The sequence below is a fragment of the Scylla paramamosain genome, chromosome 18, assembly GCF_035594125.1.
Source record: "Scylla paramamosain isolate STU-SP2022 chromosome 18, ASM3559412v1, whole genome shotgun sequence".
Taxonomy (NCBI): domain Eukaryota; kingdom Metazoa; phylum Arthropoda; class Malacostraca; order Decapoda; family Portunidae; genus Scylla; species Scylla paramamosain.
The window spans coordinates 4,347,166-4,372,500 of NC_087168.1; the positions used below are offsets into that span (position 1 = coordinate 4,347,166).

Consider the following 25,335-nt stretch of genomic DNA (forward strand, 5'->3'; position numbering starts at 1 on the left):
ATGGAGTATGCTTCACATGTCTGGGGGGTTCCACTCATACTGCTCTTCTAGACAGGGTGGAATCAAGAGCTTTTCGTCTCATCAACTCCTTTCTTCTAACTGACTGTCTTCAGCCTCTCTCTCACCGCCGCAATGTTGCATATCTAGCTGTCTTCTACCGCTATTTTCATGCTAACTGCTCTTCTGATCTTGCTAACTGCATGCCTCCCCTCCTTCCGTGGCCTCGCTGCACAAGACTTTCTTCTTTCTCTCACCCCCATTCTGTCCACCTCTCTAACACAAGAGTTAACCAGTATTCTCAATCATTCATCCCTTTCTCTGGTAAACTCTTGAACTCCCTGCCTGCTTCTGTATTTCCACCTTTTTATGACTTGAATTCCTTCAAGAGGGAGGTTTCAAGACACTTATCCACCAATTTTTGAGCACTGCTTTGACCCTTTTATGGGACTGGCATTTCAGTGGGCATTTTTTTATTAGATTTTTTGTTGCCCTTGGCCAGTATCCTTCCTACATAAAAAAAAAAAAAAAAATGCTTGCCGCCAACGATAGTGGGGTGTAGAGATGGGTGGCAGACATCCTGTCTCTCAAAGGATACCAGGCTTTGATGCTTTCATGGCAGATGAGGTTCTGGACACGGTGAACAATCAGCAGACAGAACTCACAGTAAAATAATGGTGGAGGCAGCAGAGGAGCAGGAGCAGGAAGAGGATGCACCAGGATGCAGCCACAATGGAACCCATACTGATCATCAGATAGAAGGTTGTGAAGTGATAGATGTTTAAAAATTTTTCTGTTGAGGATGGATTTGAAAACTTTGAAAAGGCAGGAAATTAAAGCAATAGGACAATAGTTGGAGGGACTAGAGTGGTCACCCTTTTTAGCATCTAAACAGGTTGAATGTAAACAAACTTCCAGCAGGAAGGAAAGGTAGATATTGATAGAGCTGGAAGAGTTTGACTAGGCAAGGTGCAAGCACAGAGGCACAGTTTCAGAAAACATTAGGAGGGACTTCATCAGGTCCATAAACCTTCTGAGGGTTAAGGCCAGTGAGGGCATGGAAAACATCACTGCAAAGTAGCATGAAGTAGTTGGAGGGTGAAGAGGGAGAAACAAGCCCTGAATCATCCAGGGTAGAGGGTAAAGTTTTTAACAAAGGTTTGAACGAGGAGTTCTGTTTTAGGGATAGATGAGATAGCAGTGGTACCATTAAGTTGAAATAGAGGAGGGAAGGATAAGGAGATAGTTATTGGAAATATTTTTAATTAGTTGCCAATAGTCACAATGGGAGATTTTGACACTTTCTATTATTGAAGGAGTTTTTGGGCTAGCTGAGGAACAGACTTGGCATGATTCCTGGCAAAAAAATAAAGTGCATGAGATTCTGGTGATGGAAAATTCAAATACCTTTTGTGGCCTACCTCTCTATCATGTATAGCATGAGAACAGTCTGTGTTAAACCAAGGTTTGGAAGGTTTAGGACAAGAGGAAGAGTGAGGAATGTGTATCTCTGTGCCAGACACTATCACCTCAGCACACAGAGAAGTACCTGACACAGAAGGAGTAGTCATTCCATGGAAAATCAGTGTAATCCCTTCTCAGGTTCCCCCAGTTAGCAAAGGGAAAATGCCAGAGGCACTCTTCTTTGGGGATTTTGAGGAGGGATTGGAGCAATAGGACAAAATACAGATATGAGTTTGTGATTGGATGAGCCCAGTGGAGAAGATAAGGTGACAGCATAAGCAGAAAGATTAGAGGTGAGGAAAAGATCAAGAATGTTGGCTGTATCTCCAGAATGGTAGGGTGTTGCACCAGTTGCTCTAAGCCGTGGAGAATAGCAAAGTTAAAGGCTAGCTCACCAGGATGGTCAGTGAAGATCTCCATATAGAGTCAGGATGTGCTCCAGTTTGGAAGTTAAGTTTGGTGGTGCTGTACATAACGTGGTAAATTTGTACTACCAGCACACATGGTTATGCAAATCATCACTACGTGCTGCTCAAAAAATAAAGGGATCTTGTGGGGAAATTCGAACTAGTTCCAAGTATCACAACTTCAACTCTTCTTCCACCTAAACTTCCACCACCCTGGAAATCACAGTGTAACTAAAGCTTATGTATGCAATAAATCACATTTACAGTATTAGCAATGGTTGTCATATAGCACAAGTAAAGTTTGTATGACTTCCCTTGACTCTTCACTGTTGTACAACTTCAGAGTACCAGGTCACCAAATAACATACTCATGAGCTGGCTTCTCTTTCATCTAGAGAAAAAAAAAAAAAAAAAAAAAAAAAAAAAAAAAAAAAAAAATGCAGCACCAGCTTCTCCCTCATCATCACTCCCAAAACCCCCAAAGTCAAAATCTGACACCACATCATCATCCTCTGGTACAGCTAAGAAGATCCTTTCAATTTCTTTGTCTTCCACTTCCAGTGAGGCAGGTGGAGGGCTTCCTGCTGGGAAGTAGTAGTGGGTAACCATGGGCTGCTGCTTGGTGTTCACATATTTCTTGAACAGTTCATTGTAAGGCTCTTGCAGGCTGTTAAAGTGGTCTGAGGCAGTAAAAGATCTGTCATTGTTAGGGTTAAGTTCCACAAGGTTTTGCTTAAACTCTTCTGCTATCAATAGCAAGCGCTTCACACTCTCTTTCTAATATTCATCAATGGTCTTCTAAGCCAAACTACTTGTCTTATCCACTCCACTGCCACCTTTTTCACATCTTTTTGTAGATGTACAATCCTTCAGGAATTAAAGAGCTCACACAGGGAAACCACAGAATGCCTGACTTCTGATCTCTCTAAAATTTTTCAATGGGGTAGAGCAAATTTACCATTGTTCAGTGCCTCAAAAAGTAAATTTCTCCATCTATCAACTCAACAAGATAACTATCCCCTCTTCTTCAATGACACTCAACTGTCCCACTCTTCCACAATGAACATCTTCAGTCTGTCCATTACCCATAACCTTTACTGGGACTGGCACCTCAGTGGGCCTTTTTTTATTGCAGTTTTGCTGCCATTGGCCAATGCCCCTCATATATATATATATATATATATATATATATATATATATATATATATATATATATATATATATATATATATATATATATATATATATATATATATATATATATATATATAACTCATCTCTACCTGAAACAGTTTGTATGTATGAAGTCAGGTGTTTTGAGTCATTTCTGCCAGTTTTTCTCACCCCTCCAGTTGCTAACTCTGTAGAGGCCTTATCAGAAGTCAGGCATTCTTCTTACTTCTTTCTTCTTTCTTGTTATGTGACAACACCATATATACTGTAGTGTGGGGTCACCACAATTTCATGTACATGAATCTTTCTTCAAAAATTCTGGCCTTCATTCTAGACACTCTCACTTCCCCTCTCATTGTTCAGGTTTGAGTGTATTCTGGTGTTCCGAAAATCTGTCTGTAAATGCTGTTTTCTATTGTTTATTTCTGTTTCTGTCTCTGTGAAATTTAATACATTGGCCCCTTATGGGAGACAGACACTTTTCCAGTAAGTCTTGCCAATGGTAATTTTATGACAATTTCTTGCTATGATGGAGTATGTCATATTTGCTAATCTTTATGTTTTCTTTATTGTATGTATTATTTATCTGTTCTTTGACCATGTCTCTCTGATTGGTTATTGTGAGGCCCAAATACTTTATTTCATCAGTTTTTTTTTATTTTTATTTTTTTAAAATTTTTTTATGTAGGAAGGACACTGGCCAAGGACAACAAAAATCTAATAAAAAAATATGCTCACCGAAATGCCAGTCACATAAAATGGTCAAAGCAGTGGTCAAAAATTGATGAATAAGTGTCTTGAAACCTCTCTCTTGAAGGAATTCAAGTCATAGTTAGGTGGAAATACAGAAGCAAGCAGGGAGTTCCAGATTTTACCAGAGAAAGGGATGAATGATTGAGAATACTGGTTAACTCTTGCGTTAGAGAGGTGGACAGAATAGGGGTGAGAGAAAGAAGAAAGTCTTGTGCAGCGAGGTTGTGGGAGGAGGGGAGGCATGCAGTTAGCAAGATCAGAAGAGCAGTTAGCATGAAAATAGCGGTAAAAGACAGCTAGATATGCAACATTGCAGCGGTGAGAGAGAGGCTGAAGACAGTCAGTTAGAGGAGAGGAGTCTATGAGATGAAAAGCTTTTAATTCCGCCCTGTCTAGTAGAGCAGTATGAGTGGAACCCCCCCAGACATGTGAAGCATACTCCATACATGGACGGATAAGGCCCTTGTACAGAGTTAGCAGCTGGGGGGGGTGAGAAAAACTGACGGAGACGTCTCAGAACACCTAACTTCATAGAAGCTGTTTTAGCTAGAGATGAGATGTGAAGTTTCCAGTTCAGATTATAAGTAAAGGACAGACCGAGGATGTTCAGTGTAGAAGAGGAGGACAGTTGAGTGTCATTGAAGAAGAGGGGATAGTTGTCTGGAGGGTTGTGTCGAGTTGATAGATGGAGGAATTGAGTTTTTGAGGCATTGAACAATACCAAGTTTGCTCTGCCCCAATCAGAAATTTTAGAAAGATCAGAAGTCAAGCGTTCTGTGGCTTCCCTGCGTGATATGTTTACCTCCTGAAGGGTTGGACGTCTATGAAAAGACGTGGAAAAGTGCAGGGTGGTATCATTAGCATAGGAGTGGATAGGACAAGAAGTTTGGTTTAGAAGATCATTAATGAATAATAAGAAGAGAGTGGGTGACAGGACAGACCCCTGAGGAACACCACTGTTAATAGATATAGGAGAAGAACAGTGACCGTCTACCACAGCAGCAATAGAACGGTCAGAAAGGAAACTTGAGATGAAGTTACAGAGAGAAGGATAGAAACCGTAGGAGGGTAGTTTGGAAATCAAAGCTTTGTGCCAGACTCTATCAAAAGCTTTTGATATGTCCAAGGCAACAGCAAAAGTTTCACCAAAATCTCTAAAAGAGAATGACCAAGACTCATTAAGGAAAGCCAGAAGGTCACCAGTAGAGCAGCCTTGACAGAACCCACACTGGCGATCAGATAGAAGGTTGTGAAGTGATAGATGTTTAAGAATCTTTCTGTTTAGGATAGATTCAAAAACTTTTGATAGGCAGGAAATTAAAGCAATAGAACAGTAGTTTGAGGGATTTAAACACTCACCGTTTTTAGGAACAAGTTGAATGTAGGCAAACTTCCAGCAAGAAGGAAAGGTAGATGTTGACAGACAGAGTTGAAAGAGTTTGACTAGGCATGGTGCAAGCATGGAGGTGCAGTTTCAGAGAACAATAGGAGGGACCCCATCAAATCCATAAGCTTTCTGAGGGTTTAGGCCAGGGAGGGCATGGAAAACATCATTGCAAAGAATTTTAATAGGTAGCATGAAGTAGTCAGAGGGTGGAGGAGAGGGAGGACCAAGTGCTGAATCATCCAAGGTAGAGTTTTAGCAAAGGTCTGAGCGAAGAGTTCAGCTATAGAGATAGATGTGATAGCAGTGGTCCCATGTGGTTGAAATAAAGGAGGGGAAAGAAGAAGCAAAGTTATTGATATCTCAATTAATATCTCAGGAATTAACAACTTACTTGCAGCAGTAAAGATACACACCACTGTGTTTTGTGACCCAATTATTTCACTGAGAGAGAGAGAGAGAGAGAGAGAGAGAGAGAGAGAGAGAGAGAGAGAGAGAGAGAGAGAGAGAGAGAGAGAGAGAGAGAGAGAGAGAGAGAGAGAGGAGAGAGAGAGAGAGAGAGAGAGAGAGAGAGAGAGAGAGAGAGAGAGAGAGAGAGAGAGAGAGAGAGAGAGAGAGAGAGAGAGAGAGAGAGAGAGAGAGAGAGAGAGAGAGAGAGAGAGAGAGAGAGAGAGAGAGAGAGAGAGAGAGAGAGAGAGAGAGAGAGAGAGAGAGAGAGAGAGAGAGAGAGAGAGAGAGAGAGAGTTCTCAGTGAAATAATTGGGTCACACAACACAGTGGTGTGTATCTTTACTGCTGCAAGTAAGTTGTTAATTCCTGAGATATTAATTTTTATAAAATTTAACCTTAAGGTACGTTAGGTTAATGTAGGTTTGGTTTAGTTAAATTAGGTTAGGTTTAGTTAATGTTTTATGGATGAATTTCTGCTTGTTTATGTGTAAGGGAGTGTTATATATATATATATATATATATATATATATATATATATATATATATATATATATATATATATATATATATATATATATATATAAAAGGATGATTTGCAGCAGAAATGATTACTAGATTCATTCAAAGCACATCAAAATAGATCAAGAAAATATAGTTTCATCTGAAAATGTTAGATAGGTGCACTTATAGAAATTTATCCCTACTCTAACCTAACCTAACCAAGCTAACCTAACCAAACTAAACTAACCTAACTAATCTAACCTAACCAAATTAATCTAGCCAAACTAACCTAACCAAATTAATCTAACTTGCTTCCCCAAAAAAACATATAAGTATTTAAAAATTGCTGTCACCTTTATAAATAATTTGTGGTGAGTATATATGGGGTTCAAATTATTCAAAATGAACTCCATCTGACGAGTAGGGAAAGAAAAGCCATGTTGCTACTGGTGCACGAGTAAAAATATCCACCCCGACCTCCGTGATTCTCTACAAAGCCAAAACAAACAACCTGAATCTCAACAACAAAAGAAGTTTCCAAAATTTGGGCACATCATGCAGTATGTTTAGGGCAGCAGTGGAAGACCTGCAACACTGCCCTGGCTATTTGAACCAGCGCGCTGTAGCGCCCATCCTGTACCAACCCTACTCCGAGGGCTGCGGTCAACTAGAGAGGTTATTTACCTTCACATATACACACCGTTTTAAGCACTTGATATACCGAATGCGGATCGCCAGAGAGTGAGAGAAAAAAATGCAGCATCAATAAAACCTCACATGAGCTGAACCGTTGCAAAGGCAAGGGCTCCGATCTACATCACATCTTCCTACCCTTACCTCTATTGCTTCATCTACTCCTCTCTCACATACCACACACGCTTTGTTTACATCATTCCTTCATCTATGTGTGCGACTAGACACTAAACGCTAGAAACTGATACAGTTATGATAAGTTTACAGCAAATGGACAGATCTTCCCAACCTGATGCCGACACGTGATCTTGATCTTGAAATTATAGGTGGCCCGAGATCACTCCTTAGCCATGCCTTTGGATCAGCAACTCCTGTAGAAGACAGAAAAAAAAAAGTTGAAAAAACGAACAGTATCCTTTAAACTAATTGTCCCTACATCTGGCACACCATTCTTTCCCGAAACTCTTTCACAGCCTCATTTATCCTTTCATTCGTCTCTTAACGGTCCCAGCAGCACCATCAATTCCCTTCCTGTCTTTTCCATTCATTCCTATTATGCCTTAACTCTGTTAGAATCATTTGCATCATTTTTCTCCACGTCTTCTGAATGATGCACAAGAAATACCTGCGGTAGTGTGAGTGTCACGTAGGGCTGTGGGGCTGTGGGTGGAGTGACAGGGTGAGTGGAAAGAAGGCTGTGGGTGGAGGGTAGGGGTGGAGAGCGGCAGGGCAGGGCAACGGTACTCACGCGGGTCAAATTTAAGGCTGATGAGGGAGAGGACGAGGGGCGTGTTGGTGGGCGCCAGGGAGAGAAAGAAGGGCGGCCCGTGACCCAACTCCCACACGTCAGGATCGGTCACTCTGAGCACACCCAGCTTTGTGGGTGGACTGCCCTCGGTGACGTGCAGGAGGGTGGGCGGCAGGAGGCGCGGTGGGCAGTCGTTGACATCCGTGACGGTGATGGTAAGGGTGGCGGTGGCGGAGAGCGGTGGGCTGCCCCTGTCCACGGCCACCACCAAGACCACGCCCTCCTCGCCGTCCGGGGCCTCGCGGTCCAGCTGCCGCACCAGACTGACGCTCCCGTCCCCGTCCACAGCAAGGGCCTCCCAGTCACCCTTCAGCCTGTAGTCCACGCCCTGCCGGCTGCCCTGCGATCAGGACCACACCAGCGAGAGATAGATTAACAGGTCAGGAGCTTCTGAACACACCAGTAAGTTCTGAAACCAGCCAAACAGTGACACAAAGTCGTGACGCGCCTCGTAACTCACCGCGTCAGGGTCGCGAGCGCTCAGTGTGGCCAGCGACGTACCAGGGGCGGCGTCTTCCTTCACAGTGACGTGCGCGTGTGGGCGGGAGAACAAGGGCGGATTGTCATTCACGTCAAGCAGCCTCACCGTGACCCAGGCAGAGTCCACGTGCTGCAGGTCTTCCCACCCCCAGGGGCCCTGCGGGGAGCGAAAACGCCCTTGAGGAGGCTTCCACCTGACCTGAACACCCACCTGAGCGTGTGGCTGACCCCCTAGGGCGGTTGTGATCAAAGTGAGAAGGTCATTGCTCTCTCTCTCTCTCTCTCTCTCTCTCTCTCTCTCACCTGGTCCGTCACCTGCACCATGAAACGAAAGCCTCGTCGGTGAGTCTCCAGCTCGTAGTCAAGGCCCCTCAAGGCAAACAGCTGCCCCGCGGCGCCCACAGACCGCACCCCGAAGTTCTCCCAGCCGTGGCCGCTGTCCGGCACCACCTGCAGGACGCGCGGGGGAGAAGAGTAGTGAGGGACTGAGGCCGAGTCGAAAACAAGACATGAAGTAATGGGCTTAAGCTTGATAGACTTCGAGTAGGTTTAGAAAGACGGTAGGAGGAAATGCAAGGGATGTGAAATATTTCTTATGAGGGAGACTGAAACTTCTAAATTACTATCAAAATGGGATCTGATGGATACATTTAAGATGCATAAGGGATATAGTCAAAAACCTTAGGGTTAACAATTAGGAAAGAAAGAAAAAAAAAGTGTTCTGGCTCATTAAAGTTAAATTTAAAAGGGAGATAATCTAATGCCAGCCCAGCACTGTTCAGTACCCCCGATGACATGCAGGCCATTGAAGAACCTGTGGAAGACAGCTGGGTGGTCTGGTCTAGCTTTTGCATGACTGGAGGTAAAAGGTAAGCAGATTTTAGATAGTTTGTATGTCCAGCTGCGGCGAATATGGGCAGTCAGCGATGGCGTAGAGATGCATAACCCAGGATCCTGTGCGACCAACCTTGATAAGCTCCCTGGAAACGCTTAGCATCTGTTGGTAACTGAGCCAGAGTTTGCTTGTTTTAGAAATGAGTTAAAAATTAATTTCTCTTGGTAGACAAGACTTGATCAAGAGTAATAAGACAGGCCGATGAGATGTGCGAGTCCATTGTTGTGTTCCCTATCAGTGTTTACATGTACAGGTCTTCAGTTTCATTCACCAATTTTGCATAATCAGGATCATGACAAATGATCTTGTCTGCAGCATGTTAAGTGAGACACTGATCAAGGAACAGATGACCACGGAGAGCACGCTGAACTGCCTTTCCTGGCATGATGTGCTGTACGGCATTCTCGGCAATGATGGTTCCCAGGATTTCGTTGATTTCACTTCCATCCATCAACGTCCCTATCGCACCCAGAGAATTCACCAGTGAGGAGGCAACCCAGCAGCAACACCACATCTCGAACCTGACTGTCTACAGACACCTCATGTTTGATTTGGGACGCTTCCCAGTATAGTGGATGGTATCAACCAAAGTGACGTCACTGCAGGATGACGTCATGACATTATGACTGCGCCTTTTTGACAGCCCAGAATAATGACTTTTAAAAGTCAGTTGTTCACCGAAATTAACACTTTTCAAAGAAAGAGCCAACCGGCTTCTTAGGTGTTTGTAGTGACAAAGGCGGCCATCAAGCATGACGTCATATACAAAACTTGCCCGATGATGATGATGATGATGGTGGTAAACTTTCGGAATTTTGTATTTTTACTTGAAACAACAAAATAACGCAATAAAACAATTTCTTACAAGTTTTTTGTTGGGGATGAAGGAATGTTTATGTTATATTTTGACTGGACTAACATAAGACTTTTGAAGAGAGGAGATTATGACTGTTTATGGCATCCATTTTTTCTCACCGTATGACAGACACCAGAGTCCCTATAAAGAACCCATAAGGACCCACAAGTATACTGATGTTTGTTCTTCCTTTGTGTTCCCTCTATCCTACGCATCCCTTCCCTACCCTGCCCTGTACTTACCCTGTAGAGGAAGGTGTTGTGGGCGTCCCTGTCAGCGGCCGTCAACTCTAGCAGGGTGGTGTTGGGCGGGGGCGCGGTGCTCGGCGTCTCCTCCACCTGCAGCTCCCACAGGCGGCGGGCGAGGCGGGGGGAATTATCGTTCTGGTCGTCCACGCGAATCACCACCGTGCCCGTGCCTGAGGGGAGGGTGATCACATGGCGTGAGGCGAGGCGGGGAGGAAAGTGAGGTAGTTTGAGGGGAGTCAGGGGAAGGAGGGGCTAGTTTGAGGGGAGGCACGGGGAAGATGTCACGAGTGGCTGTGCACAGCCAAGAGAGATTCATTAGCAGACGGCTTGGATTCCCTTCCCTCACACTATTTTTTCTTTGGTAATCAATAAGTTTACTTAATCCATTTCCTCTCATTCCTGCTCTAGCTAGCCAGTCAGCCTGCCAGCCCGTCTACGTGCATCACCTCTTTGCTTCCGCGTCACTCCAGTGTCCTGTAACCTGAGGAACTTCTCTTGCAGCAGCGGCGGCGTCTCCCTTGATCTTCTGTCTCCTGACAGAAAGACAGACGGTTATGCCTTCTGCCCATGTAGGTTTTCACGTTATATTACCTCGCTATAGAAAAAAAGTGAGCAAATGACTTTTCAGCGATGAATCTCATAATACACGCAGCGTGCCTTTGTACAGTCGCTAAAATTCTTATTTTGTGAGGTGAATGTAGGATAGCGACACAGCTCCGGCGGTGACCCGGCACAAGACTTCCCCGGCTGTACCTGGTACGGTCCAGTGAGGGGGACTGCCTGCCGCCAGCACTGCTGTGACGATGGAGGCACTGGCGCTCACACTTTTCAGTCTACGTAATCATGCTCGAGTCAAGCCTGGGGTGGTCTGCAGCACTGCACGAGCTGCACTTGGTGAGAGGAAATCAAGTGTTGTCACGCAATCATGGCATCAGCGAGGCGTGCCGCAAAAGAGACTCGTGACTGTAAGCTAGTGTACAAGGGCATTTCAAGCTGCTGTCTGTGCTGTAATTCTGAAGCCTCGCAAGACCGAAATTGGCGGTCTGTTGTTGCTAGGGTGATGACAGGCCTCGCCGCCAAGACACCGCCAGGCGCGTGACACCAGGCACGTCTCGACTCTTGGAACGAGAGCCTTCCTGCTGTGGTGTGTTTCCTTCTCATTCCAGGTGATGGTCAGCAGAGAGAAGCTGGTCAGACGACCTTGTGCCGTACTTAGACTGGACGAGAGCGGCGGTGTCAAGGCAGTGAAGGAGCTCCTGAAGCAGAGGCCCACGCTTACCGCGCTCCACTCACCGCTGGGACTCAGGTCCTTACACTTAAACTTCCAAATTACTTGGGCCCTACAGTATATATATATATATATATATATATATATATATATATATATATATATATATATATATATATATATATATATATATATATATATATATCACAAGGCGCCCGCCCGGCAGATTCCCACGCCGCGTGCACTGCTGAGCTGTCCAGCGGTCAACGGAGGGCTGGAACGAGGATAGGAGGGGCCCCGTGAGGGAGCGGGCGTGTACGGAATGAATATTAAAGATAGGAAAAGAAAACTGTCCTGCTCCTCATTTGTTTAGCTGTGACAAGGCCAAGGCTCACCATGCTGTGCCGAGAAGCCTGGTGAAGTCTTTTCTCGAGGTGTGGACAATAAAGACAAGTTCAGGTGCGAACAATGGTGGCCATCAGGCGCTGTGGGGGCAGAGTGGTAACACAAATCTTTGCACCAATGACAGCACAGCAACGCCAACATGAGCTTTACTCGGGCACTAGACCACTCCGCATGTCACTTGAGTGTTCTTGTGGTTGTCTCTGTTTCTTGTACACGGTGCTACTTGAGACTTGCTACGAACCTTGCTCACACACACACACACACACACACACACACACACAATCGATATGTTAAGAGGTGCTACCACACAAATGTTAATGTCACAAAAAACTAGTGATTTATTTACAAGCAATAACATCTGTAGCCTATTGAATGTAGCAACGTTTGTAAAAGAAATTATGGACGACCTGAAGGGAGCCTATAATGAGTTCTTTTGTTTTTGTAATACATGGACAGATGGAATTTATGTTATTGAAGATTATTTATTGTACTCCCAGAGTCAAATAAACCTTTCAAACCTTTCAATCCTTTCATAGTGCACACACACACAAACAAACAAACACACACACACACACACACACACACACACACACACACACACACACACACACACACCCGGGACTCACCCTTCAGGCCGCCCCCGTCAGAGGCCACCACTTGGATCTGGTACTCGGGCGTGGTCTCGCGATCCAAACAGCAGCGCGCTGTCCTCACCAGGCCAGTGGCAGACTCCATGCTGAAGATGGCGGCGCCCGTGCCCTCGTCCACCACGTTCTTCTGGATGGCGTAGGTGAGCCGCGCGTTGGTCCCGTCAGAAGCGTCGTCCGCGTCCCACGCCAACACCACCACCACCGCCTCTCCTGCAACGCGTGGCGGGATAACATAAGAGTGTAAGAAGACAAAGTAGGCTGCATGAAGCCAATAGGCCTACACGCCCTTCTTTTTCTCCTAGTCCTCTTCTCATTTTCCACCTCCTCATCTCCTCTCCAGCACTCAGCCAAAACTCACTCCCTCACTGACAAAACATATTGCTGTCATTAGGCCTGCAGTGTGTTGCCTTTACGCCAACATTTGCCACCCTAGCTTGTCTCTCCCTTTCCTTCCCCTCACTGCAGCTTAAATAAGATAGTACAGCTTGCCACACAGCTTCACTGTAGGTCTGCTGCTGCTTGCTTTCTGTTAAAGGAGTGGAAGAAAATAAGTAGGAACGTGTTAAATGAATAGACATTTAGTAGTTTCAGAAGTTTTAAATACTCAGGACCTGCCTCGTGTAGACCAACTAACTGGCCTTTGCAGTCTCTCGATATCCTTGAGTTCTTCTTTTGTGTTCACTTGTGTTGTTACGATGTCTATGAGGTTTCAAGACACATACGTATCCTTAACTTTTGGATAAGCCTTTTGGATAATTCTTTTGACACTTTTAAACATTTTTCACATATATAGCTTTTTTGCCCTTGGCCAGAGTTCCCTCTCGCATAAGAAAAAAAAAAAAAATCAAGATTTATCAGTACAGAACAAAACCTTTAAATTTTTTTAGCAGACAGAAAGATTCATGTCAGAGTGTGGGCAGCTGAAATGTTCCGGCGCGCCACAGCAAAGCCTGGGAAGATTAATTAAATTTCCGAGGGAGGGAAGGTGGCGGGTAACCAACTTTACGACTCAGGCAAGACGGGCGAGGGTGTCCAGCATTTTCTGACCTGGCCGCGGCAATCACAGGCAGGACGCAGGAGTGACAGGTAAGGAGGGAATGAGAGGAGGGAAAGGACAAAAAAATCAAAGTTGGAGAAAGAGGAGGAGGAGGAGGAGGAGGAGGAGGAGGAGGAGGAGGAGGAGGAGGAGCAGAGATGAGAAAGAAGACAGGAGGAGGGATAAGGAAGAAAAGTGCGCCCACCACTTGAAAAAGGAACAAAAAAAACAATAGAAGAAAAGAAGGTGGAGGAAAGGAAAGAACAAGGAAAGAAGAGTAAAGGAGAAGAGATAAGGAAGAAAAATGCGCCCACCACTTAAAAAAGGAACACAAAAAAGACAATGGAAGAAAAGAAGATGGAGGAAAAGAAGGAACCAGGAAAGAAAAGCAACCAGGGAAGGAAAGAGGGAGGGAAGGAAGGAAGGGAGGATGGGTTGCAGGGAGGACGGGAGCAAAAAGCCACAGACATTTTTAGAGTGCAGCAATTATAGTGAACCAGTGTCCCGCGGAATCAATAGGTGAAGCTGATGAAGATAATTTTCGCTGCAGTCGCCTTATCCTGTCATGACTCTTCTCCAGTCTTAGATAATCCTTTTGGCTCTATTTTTCAGGGACAGGCACGTCAGAGGGACACTTTTCTACCTTCTTGTATGCCTTGACCTGAGCTGAGAAATGTAAGGTCCCGGGGAAAACAAAAATATTCATTCCAATATTTAGAATATTTCTTAAGATCGCAAAGGCAAATGGAGACACAGATTAGACCTGAAAGAAACTGGCTATCATATCGACACCTTCATAAACAAACTGCCTACGTCTTTTTTTTCTACTTTTTTTTTTTTTTCCAGGAAATCAAAATGAAGGCGTTCTCATTTTCCTCACTTTCGTATAACAAGCAGAAAATTTAAGGGCAGTTTTAGAACACACACGCCCTGGGCAGGACGAAGGGAGCTACAGTCTCGGTCACGGGGAGTTCACGCTGCATCACCGTACACTGGCAGCCCACCCGTTAACGCTGCGTCAGAGCCCGTGCATGCGGTACGTTTTAGGAATACTTATCATTATAGACTCTTTGACTGCTAAACAATTTTTTCCTATCATCACATAGGTTTTTTTTTTTTTTTTTTCGTTCTATCTTATTTTGTACGCGACTCTTGAATATATCAGTGGCTTAGAGGAAGGCAAAACTGAACTCGTATTTTTTTCTGTCGTACTAAGAGATTTTTTTTCTCTTTGTGACGAGATCCAACAGGAGCTCTAAAGAAGAAACGGAATAAATTAATTGCCAACTGCAACGCCAAAAGTTTCAAGAAAATTTTTTTTTTTTGCATGTCTAAGCAAACAATATTCTACAGTTGTCTGAATGTTAGCGAAAGGTGACCATAGCGGTATAAAAGGGTTAATGATATACACAGGCAGCAGTGGCGATTACTGCTACATCGTCAGTTTAAATTTCAAGTGAGAAAATGATAAATGCTGCCTGTCTATATTATCAACAAAAGTAAATAACCCTAAAGACTATATAGATCACCAATAGTCGCACAACTTGATGGCGAGTCTATCCAAGCAGGAATGCAAACATCAACAAAAAAATGACGGAGACTAAAAGAGAAAACGACATGAAAGGGACATGAGAGGGGAGAAATCCACGTTGGAGAAGGCTGCACTGGAACAGAAGGACGGTTGTAGAAAGACCTCACGTCGCCACACACACACACACACACACACACACACACACACACACACACACACACACACACACACACACACACACACACAAAGTTATGATAAAGAGTCAGAAGGAACCGACTGAACTTCGTATCCTCAAAAAAATTTCGGTGTCTTACGTTGTCTCACTTCGACAAGTCTTAACAGGCTGTAGTGGAAGTGACAGTTCAACAAGCACGCTGCGCTCTCACCCATGACAGTCCACGTGAACATCTTTGTGGCTCTTAAAAAAAGCGCTTATGAGAGTCCAAACTTCCAAAGCGTTTCAAAATAAGGGCGCCAGTAAAAGTGTTTACTGAGTGCTGTGGTTCACTCAGTGCTGCGTATAGGGCGGTGATGTGCCGTGCAGCCTCTGTCAGAAGCAAAGATGGTGATGGTGATGGTGGTGACGTGTGTGATGACAGGAGTGATGCACTAATGGTGACACACAATAACTATGCTCTGTTTCACTAATCCTATTAGAGTAATTTTGCCAGCTGGGGACACGAGAACATGGTATCACTCGCTGATTGGTCTACGCATTCCCGTCTTGCTTGGAAACCTGTGGTAAATTGACTTCATTCCTGCCAAAACCATCATTCACTTGTAAGATGACAGACTGCTTTTGGTTCTGATAATCTGATAGCTCATAATGTAGTCAGGATTTTGAGTGGAAGCATTTTGGAAAACAAGACAGAATGCGTGGACCAACCACCGAGTGAGAACACCATTCAAGGACCGCGCTGCACAACTTTCTACTTTCTCTCACTCCTGTTCTATTCATCTCTCTTATGTTAGAGTTACCTAGTATTCACAATCTTTCATCCATTCTTTTGGCAGATTCTGGAACTCCCTCCCTGTCTCTGTGAGTCTGTTTCCAATTTTTATGACCTGAACTTTTTCAAGAGGGAGGTGTCAAGACACCTTTCTTTAGGGACTGGCACTTCAGTGAGCTTTCGTTTCTATCTTTTTGGTGCCCTTGGCCAGTGTCCCTCTCACATGAAGAAGTGTTGCAATGCTCATGTTCGTGTGGGCCCAGGTGGCGGAAGTACCGTGACAGACGCAGCGAAAGAATGTATTCAGCGTAACACTTTCCCAGAGGCAACAGGGGAACACTAATTGTGGGTTAGTTTTCCTGTGACGAGAGAGATCCACTTCCTTCCCGCCACGACAGGAGGAGATCAAGGGAAGAGAAGTGCCGGGTCAGCAGCGTCACCAAGCACCGGCAGGTAATTGGGCGAGGTGTGCCATTCCTGCCTTCACGGCGACACCGGAGCCTCGCCTGATTGGCACCCGATATCTGGCTCACCCTGCTGACACGCGCTGAGTCGCTGAGGTCAAGGCACCGGCTTCTGTCCTTCCGCCGCTGAAAAATATAATATCCAGTATTGGATTGACTTTCTCTATCAGTTCGTATGTTTTTTTTCCATAATTACTAAACCCCCTGAGATATTTCTTCTTGCTCTACTTTGGTTAGAAATTGCTATATCTATTCTTTTATTCCCATTTTCTTTCTTTCTTGTCGATACTTATAAATATTTCATTGCTTTTAGTGCAGTGAATTGTTGCACATCGCAGTGACGACTAATTAACTGGATCACACAGGTTTCCGGGTGGCCTTCCCGAGACTCAGGTACACTCGTGGCCTGAGATTAAGGACCATATTCTGAAACTCTTCTGTTCGCATCTCCACTACTTTCAAAAGGCTCTAGTTGAAGTGACACGGGTTTTTTACGGTTTTAGTGACAGATTAACAAAAATTCTACATCACTAAAAGAAGAAACTCTTGAGAATCCGGCTAAGCATCTCTGTAGTCTTTGAAAATATTCGTTGTGAGAGAGCATAGTGTTTCTGAATAGTGGTCAAAGTGACGTTCTGCACTCACTCCCACTGTGCTTTGCGTCTCCCTAAGTCCTCTGACCTACAGGCAGTCTGGCAACAAAACCTGATCACTGAAGGATACTTAGCAGATCAGGGGACCTGAGACTGAGGGAATGTGCAAGCAATCTAGTAACAAACCTACAGAGAAACTAAAAATAAATCTAGCAAAACTACAAACAGTCTAGTAAGAGATCCAGTAACAGATCTACAAACACTTTAATAACAAATCTAGCAACAAATCTACAGACAGTCTATTACCAAAACGCGATGACTGAAGGATCCTTAGCAGATCCAGCAAGAGACTGAAGACGGAGCGAGGACGCCGAACACAGTGGAAGTGTGGAAGTGTGTGAAAGGTTACTCGAAAGCTGGTCGTGACTGTGCAGGGTTAAGGGAGGCTCAGGACGCTGGAGTGTGAGGCAATGCCCTGCGCCCAGTCAACATTCAGCGGGGAGGGAACACACACACACACACACACTGGGACAGTGATCCGTTTAAGGCTTTGGTTTATCATCGGAACGCTTTTTCAAAAACTACAGAGATGATTGGTCAGGTTCTCATGAGTGTTTTTCCAACTGATGGTTCAGACGAATTTTTTTTTTTTTTTAGATAGAAAGGACACTGGCCAAGGGCAACAAAAATCCAATAAAAAAAAAATGCCTACTGAAATGCCAGTCCCATAAAAGGGTCAAAGCAGTAGTCAAAAATTGATGAATAAGTGTCTTGAAACCTCCCTCTTGAAGGAATTCAAGTCATAGGAAGGTGGAAATACAGAAGCAGGCAGGGAGTTCCAGAGTTTATCAGAGGATGAAAGGGATGAATGATTGAGCGTACTGGTTAACTCTTGCGTTAGAGAGGTGGACAGAATAGGGGTGAGAGAAAGAAGAAAGTCTTGTGCAGGGAGGCCGTGGGAGGAGGGGAGGCATGCAGTTAGCAAGATCAGAAGAGCAGTTAGCATGAAAATAGCGGTAGAAGACAACTAGAGATGCAACATTGCGGCGGTGAGAGAGAGGTTGAAGACAGTCAGTTAGAGGAGAGAAGTTGATGAGACGAAAAGCTTTTGATTCCACCCTATCTAGAAGAGCAGTATGAGTGGAACCCCCCCAGACATGTGAAGCATACTCCATACATGGACGGATAAGGCCCTTGTACAGAGTTAGCAGCTGGGGGAGTAAGAAAAACTGGCGGAGACATCTCAGAACACCTAACTTCATAGAAGCTGTTTTAGCTAGAGATGAGATATGAAGTTTCCAGTTCATATTATAAGTAAAGGGCAGACCGAGGATGTTCAGTGTAGAAGAGGGGGACAGTTGAGTGTCATTGAAGAAGAGGGGATAGTTGTCTGGAAGGTTGTGTCAAGTTGATAGATGGAGGAATTGAGTTTTTGAGGCATTGAACAATACCAAGTTTGCTCTGCCCCAATCAGAAATTTTAGAAAGATCAGAAGTCAAGCGTTCTGTGGCTTCCCTACGTGAAATGTTTACCTCCTGAAGGGTTGGACGTCTATGAAAAGACGTGGAAAAGTGCAGGGTGGTGTCATCAGCGTAGGAGTGGATAGGACAAGAAGTTTGGTTTAGAAGATCATTAATGAACAATAAGAAGAGAGTGGGTGACAGGAAAAAACCCTGAGGAACACCACTGTTAATAGATTTAGGAGAAGAACAGTGACCGTCTACCACAATAGCAATAGAATGGTCAGAAAGGAAACTTGAGATGAAGTTACAGAGAGAAGGATAGAAACCGTAGGAGGGTAGTTTGGAAATCAAAGCTTTGTGCCAGACTCTATCAAAAGCTTTTGATATGTCCAAGGCAACAGCAAAAATTTCACCAAAATCTCTAAAAGTGGATGAGCAAGACTCAGTAAGGAAAGCCAGATCACTAGTAGAGTGGCCTTGACGGTACCCATACAGACGATCAGATAGAAGGTTGTGAAGTGATAGATGTTTAAGAATCTTCCTGTTGAGGATAGATTAAAAAAAACTTTAGAGAGGCAGTAAATTAAAGCAATAGGACGGTAGTTTGAGGGATTAGAACGGTCACCGTTTTTAGGAACAGGTTGAATGTAGGGAAACTTCCAGCAAGAAGGAAAGGTAGATGTTGACAGACAGAGCTGAAAGAGTTTTGACTAGGCAAGGTGCAAGCATGGAAGTACAGTTTCGGAGAACAATAAGAGGGACCCCATCTGGCTCATAAGGGTTTAGGTCAGAGAGGGCATGGAAAACATCACTGCAAAGGATCTTAATGGGTAGCACAAAGTAGTCAGAGGGTGGAGGAGAAGGAGGAACAAGTTCTGAATCAATCAAGATAGGTGGCATGAAGTAGTCAGAGGATGGAGGAGAGGGAGGAACAAGCCCAGAATCGTCCAAGGTAGAGTTTTAGCAAAGGTTTAAGCGAAGAGTTCTGCTTCAGAAACAGATGTGATAGCAGTGGTACCATCTAGTCGAAATAAAGGAGGGAAAGAAGAAGAAGCAAAATCATTGGAGAGGGGGAGTTAGATCTTGAAAGATTTTGACACTTTTTGTTAATGAAGGAGTTTTTGGCTAGTTGGAGAACAGACTTGGCATGGTTCCGGGCAGAAATATAAAGTACATGAGATTCAGGTGATGGAAGGCCTAAGTACCTTTGGTGGGCCACCTCTCTGTCATGTATAACAAGAGAACAAGCTGTGTTAAACCAAGGTTTGGAAGGTTTGGGTCAAGAAAAAGAGTGAGGAATGTACGCCTCCATGCCAAACACTCACCTCTGTTATGCGCTCAGCACACAAAGACGGGTCTCTGACACGGAAGCAATAGTCATTCCAAGGAAAATCAGCAAAATACCTCCTCAGGTCCCCCCAACTAACAGAGGCAAAACGCCAGAGGCACCTTCGCTTAGGGGGATCCTGAGGAGGGATTGGAGCGATAGGACAAGATACAGATATGAGATTGTGATCGGAGGAGCCCAACGGAAAAGAAAGGGTGACAGGATAAACAGAAGGATTAGAGGTCAGGAAAAGGTCAAGAATGTTGTGCGTATCTTCAAGACGGTCAGGAATACGAGCAGGGTGTTGCACCAATTGCTCTAGGTCGTGGAGGATAGCAAAGTTGTAGGCTACTTCACCAGGATGGTCAGTGAAGGGAGAGGAAAGCCAAAGCTGGTGGTGAACATTGAAGTCTCCAAGAATGGAGATCTCTGCAAAAGGGAAGAGAGTCAAAATGTGCTCCACTTTGGAAGTTAAGTAGTCAAAGAATTTCTTATAGTCAGAGGAGTTAGGAAAGAGGTATACAGCACAGATAAATTTAGTTTGAGAGTAACTCTGTAGTCGTAGCCAGATGGTGGAAAACTCGGAAGATTCAAGAGCGTGGGCACGAGAGCAGGTTAAGTCACTGCGCACATAAACGCAGCATCCAGCTTTGGATCGAAAATGAGGATAGGGAAAGTAGGAGGAAACAGAAAAGGGGCTACTGTCAGTTGCCTCAGACACCTGAGTTTCAGTGAGGAAAAGATGAGGTTTAGAAGAGGAGAGGTGGTGTTCTACAGATTGAAAATTAGATCTTAGACCGCGAATGTTACAGAAATTAATGAAGAAAAAGTTGAGGGGGGTGTCAAGACACTTAGGGTCGTCGACAGAAAGGCAGTCCGACCTGGGGACATTTATGGTCCCCTCACCAGATGGGGACTCCGAGGCTGGTGTAGGAGTCGCCATTATGATTTAAAATTTTTTTGAGTGAAGGGTGCGTGTGTTATTAGGTGCTTGTAGTTTTGTGTGGAGGAAGAGAGTTGTCTTTAGAGGGCAGGCTGTGACTGCCCCCTTGTGTTGTGAGACACAAAGGGAAATGTTCAGTGAGGTCACAGCTGGGTTTAATGATAAGTTCACAGCACCCTCTGAACAGTGCTTTAGACCTCACTGGGAGTAATTATCGTTTCGGCAGGTATCTACTGCCTCCTCCTGAATTGTTAAACTATCATTAGAACCATGAACATTTCCTTGAAAATCACAGTAACTTTCACTGGAACCTGTTAAAAATAGTGACAGGACGCCGAAACGTTGTGGTGGTGGTGGTGGGCTCACTAGGGCTGGCAACACGTGTGGCACACCTCACGATAGACGCGGCGGGTTGCAGTGCAGGGGAGAGTCGCGATGGAGTGGCATTGTAGTGACCAAGGCAGCTGAAGTCACTGGCTTCCTTGGTTGTGACTGGTGACTTAAGCTGGGCGCGATAACGAAAAAAAATGATCATGATAACTGATAAATCGATAAAAATAACCTTATCGGCGATAGCCAATGATCGATAACTGGTGATAACTTTATCGTCCAATAGTCGATAACCAGTACATCGATAAATCCAAAGTTCCTATACTAGCGATAACGATATTGGTATTTTAAATAAAAAAAATCGATAAATCCAAATCTATTTTTTCTTTATCTTAGAAAACTTAGAAAAATTCAAATTCAATGTTTATCCTGCCTCTTCAATAATGAAAAGTATTGTTTTAAATAAAATAACTACATTTGATTTTGAAAATTTTAAACTCCAACATGTTCATGTTCAAAAAAAAAAAAAATGTATCGGCGACACCGATGAAGCGATAACGCGGAGACATCATTATCGGATAACAAATAGCCAGATATGGTTTATCGCAATAAAGTATCGCGATAACGTTCACGGATGCTGGTCACCAGTGACCGGGGATCGTCTGCTGGTTGATAAGATAAACACTTACTCTTCTCAACGAGCTCATTAGTGATCCAGTGATTCGCTTCCTCACGGATGTGTGTGTGTGTGTGTGTGTGTGTGTGTGTGTGTGTGTGTGTGTGTGTGTGTGTGTGTGTGTTGCCGCACACAAACACACACACACACACACACACACACACACCGTCTGACTTCGCGCTCAAGGGTAAATTTAGCGAGTGTTTACTTTCCCCAGGACGTGTATTGGCGCAAGGTGCCTGCAATTAATGGCGCTGGAAACTCCGTGACGGACGCTCTCACCAATACTTGGTCCCGCACGGCAAACTTCTTTAATATTTCTTCATCTTCAGCATCTGTGAAGCAAACAGTACGCAAAGAGCACTTTATAGATCCGGGTTTTCAAGACATCTTTTCCCTGCAGTGATCCACGACACATCAAAGCGAATGTTTCAATAACAGGTGCTGGCTGAGTGTGGCATGATGGCGTGACAGCAGCAGCGGTAATGACGTAACAGTTGTCCTTGTAGAGATGGGCGGCCGGGCGCTTGAGGATCATCTCGCACGTCAAGTGAAGAGTAACAGTCTATTCGCAGTAGAGTCACCTCCACTGTGCTTCGTGTGCTTCCTCGAGCTGGGATCCGCTGAGCTGCTAATAATCTCGTAACACCTGACAACTGACACACTTTCAGCAGATCAAAGGGCTTGAGAGTAAGGGCAATGCTCGATATAGCGGAAGTGAAAGCTACGTTGAGAAAGAAACGCATCATTACCCAAGCTGGAGGCGGAGCTGCACACTGCCCGACACTGAGAAAGCTCGTGGATTCTCCTCCGAAGCCAAGGAAGTTCTCAAGAGGGAAGGCAATCCAGCCAAGTATTACGTAATTGGTGAGTTTTTGTACAAAGTCAAATGTTGGTTTTCTTAACTGTCTGGTTCTTATTGACGTGAAAAAGAGGAGCGAAAAGTGAATGATGACGAAGATTTTACTAACATAACACAGCATAAGATAACATAACATAACATAACATAAGCAAGCTGCAACAAGCCAGAAGTCAGTAGTCCTGTCTATGGTCAAACAAATGCTAAGATGCCTCGACCTGTGTCTCGTATTCTAAAGGTTCGATGCTTCAAACCGACGTTCGAAGTTTACGTTAGAGTCTCTTGTTTTAAGCAGATGACAATTCTGTGGCCCACTCTGGTAAGACTCTCTAACCGTGCCGCTGTTACTTGCTGTATGAAGCCTTAAGGCGATCAAGGTTTCCCGAGTCCTGTATTACACTACACGTGGCAATCCTTTATAAAACATGCCTACCTATATCCAACTAAACAGCCCTAGCCATTAATTTATCTTTTGAAGCTCCCTGTTGATGCGGCACTAGCAACCTGAGTATATTCCAGTCATCTACCACTCTATCAGAAAATTTTCTATCTCCTCACTTAAATCTAACTTCATCCAGCACGTGTCCCCAAGACTCCAGCGCAGTCTTTGAAATCCAAATCACTGATGTCATGCTTAATATAAGTTTCGTTTTTAAGAACATAGCAAGAAGATGCAGTCTGGTGCGACGATGCAACCTTCAGTCCCCGTGACCGCAGCTGAGTAAACACGCCCATCAGTAGGTAAACACATTCCATGGAAAACCTTGCACACTGCAGCACTTACGCACAGACTCACAAAAGTGATAGTCTCTCACAGAGACTTGCTCTCTCACAAGTCTCATTTTAAAAGGCCGCATAGATGATTAGTGGGGTTTTCACTGAATCCTTTCCCTGTTGATGAAGCAGAATCCTTGTTGACTAACTGCTTTTCCGCGGTCGATCAATGGAATACATTGCCAGAGGAAGCAATGTGGGCAAACAATACACACATTTCAGTAAAAATTAAATCACTTGGCTTTCAAAAAGAGGCATAACGAGTATTACTCATTTCTGTAAAAATAGTAATAGGTAAAAATATTACACACACACACACACACACACACACACTGGAATACAGTTGTCCTAAGTGCTTTCAGATTTCCCGGATGAAACTCTACGCGTCAGACACATAGGGCGTCTCCAAGAACCTTTTTCAGTCCCAGTATCTCAACCACACGCCTCATTCACCTCTCAGCCAGCCCTCCGTCCCTCCTGTCATCCTGTATTTTTCTCTATTATTTTTAATTTAAGGAGGTCTGGCCAAGAGCATCCAAAAGACTAACACACACACACACACACACACACACACACACACACTGACTGACTCACTCACTCACTCACTCACACACAAAGATGTCCTTAGAGTGTATGTATTTAAAAGTGTTAGCCAAATTTTGAAGCCTCACTATGGAAACAGTTTAAGTCAAAGGCAGGAGGAAATACAAAAGCAGGCAGTGAGTTTAAGAGTCCTCTATAAGCCTTGGTCGTTCATAAGGACTATTCTCTTGCCTTCTTTCCCCGTTGATTTTGTAGAATCCTTGTTAAATTATCACCATCATGAACACACACACTCGAAAATCTCAAATAAGTTCCAGCGCAGACTGTTTACGTAGGGATGGGACGCTGTCATGTTTAAATATATGTCAAGTGTTTCAGGTGTTCATCAGGACTGTTTTCAAAGGCCACAGAGATGAATAATCAGATTCTCATGAGTGGTTTCTTCATTGATGATGCTGAATTCTTATTAAAAGTACTACAGGGATCATGAAATCACTCTTGAAAATCCCAGTAACTCCCAGTTCAGCGTGTTCAAATTGGTAGAGATATGTTGTTAAAACTCTGAGAATATCTTGTCACTTATTAGCTGTTCAGGACTCTTACTATTCTTTCACAATAATCATGAAATAACTTAGAAATCCCAACAACTTCCAGTACAGCGTGTTCAAAGTGGTTAGAAATATGACGCCGAAACTTCGAAAATATCTTGAATCACTTGCGTAGTACTTGAAAAATTCTTAATGAACTTCCACTAGAATTATGAAATCACTTAAAAGACCCTATAACTTTCATTGCGGAGTGTTCAAAGTGGAGCAAACATGACGCTGAAACTTTGAAAGCACTTCGAGTTCCTTACTTCCAGAATTTTTCCTGAACTGCCACTAGGATCACGAATTCACTCCTGAAAATTCCAATAACTTCCATTACAGCGTGTTCAAAGTAGTCGAGATATGACGCTGAAACTCTGAGGATACTTTGAGTCACTTGTAGATAACCCGAAGCTGCGCGGAGAAGCGAAGACTGAGGTGGTGGGGCTGGGCTGCTAGTTTTCCTCATTCCCGTGATGTTTACTCGTAACTGATCCCCTCCCGGCCCACTGCAAGCACCGCGCCGCTTCATTAAGTCCTGTTCCTCTTTGCTCACGAAATTGCAGTTACCTCTTGACTTGTTTTCGAAGAGCAACAAGTGTTTCTCTTCCTCCCCTGGGTGCTGTGATCCCTGCCTGCCGTCAAACGCTTCCTAATTTGCCAGCAGATTTAGAGATCCCGCAGACCATCAACTCCGTTCCACCACCACCACCACAACCACCACCAAAACTATTATTACTATCATCGTCTCTATATAATCCATTGTTGTTGGTGGTGTTGGTTTTGGTGGTGGTTTTGTTGTTTAATGATGATGATGATTTTGATGATGATGGTGTGTGTGTATGTGTGTGTGTGTGTGTGTGTGTG

At 44.2% G+C, this 25,335-nt stretch overlaps 1 protein-coding gene across 3 annotated transcripts in view; it reads right to left on the bottom strand.

Annotated features, from left to right (window-relative positions):
- The window catches only part of LOC135109037 (uncharacterized), a 57,868-nt gene that overhangs the window by 20,137 nt on the left and 12,396 nt on the right, over window positions 1-25,335 (bottom strand). For 2 of the 3 annotated variants that reach the window (XM_064020023.1, XM_064020024.1), the window contains exons 2-7: window positions 12,369-12,602; window positions 10,104-10,279; window positions 8,414-8,560; window positions 8,091-8,267; window positions 7,571-7,970; window positions 7,112-7,193 (exon numbers count right to left, since the gene is read on the bottom strand). In XM_064020023.1, coding sequence (XP_063876093.1) covers window positions 7,112-7,193; window positions 7,571-7,970; window positions 8,091-8,267; window positions 8,414-8,560; window positions 10,104-10,279; window positions 12,369-12,602 — 1,216 coding nt within the window. Of the gene's footprint in view, window positions 1-7,111; window positions 7,194-7,384; window positions 7,971-8,090; window positions 8,268-8,413; window positions 8,561-10,103; window positions 10,280-12,368; window positions 12,603-25,335 lie in introns of those variants that run through there. The other variant, XM_064020022.1, reaches the window with a different exon arrangement.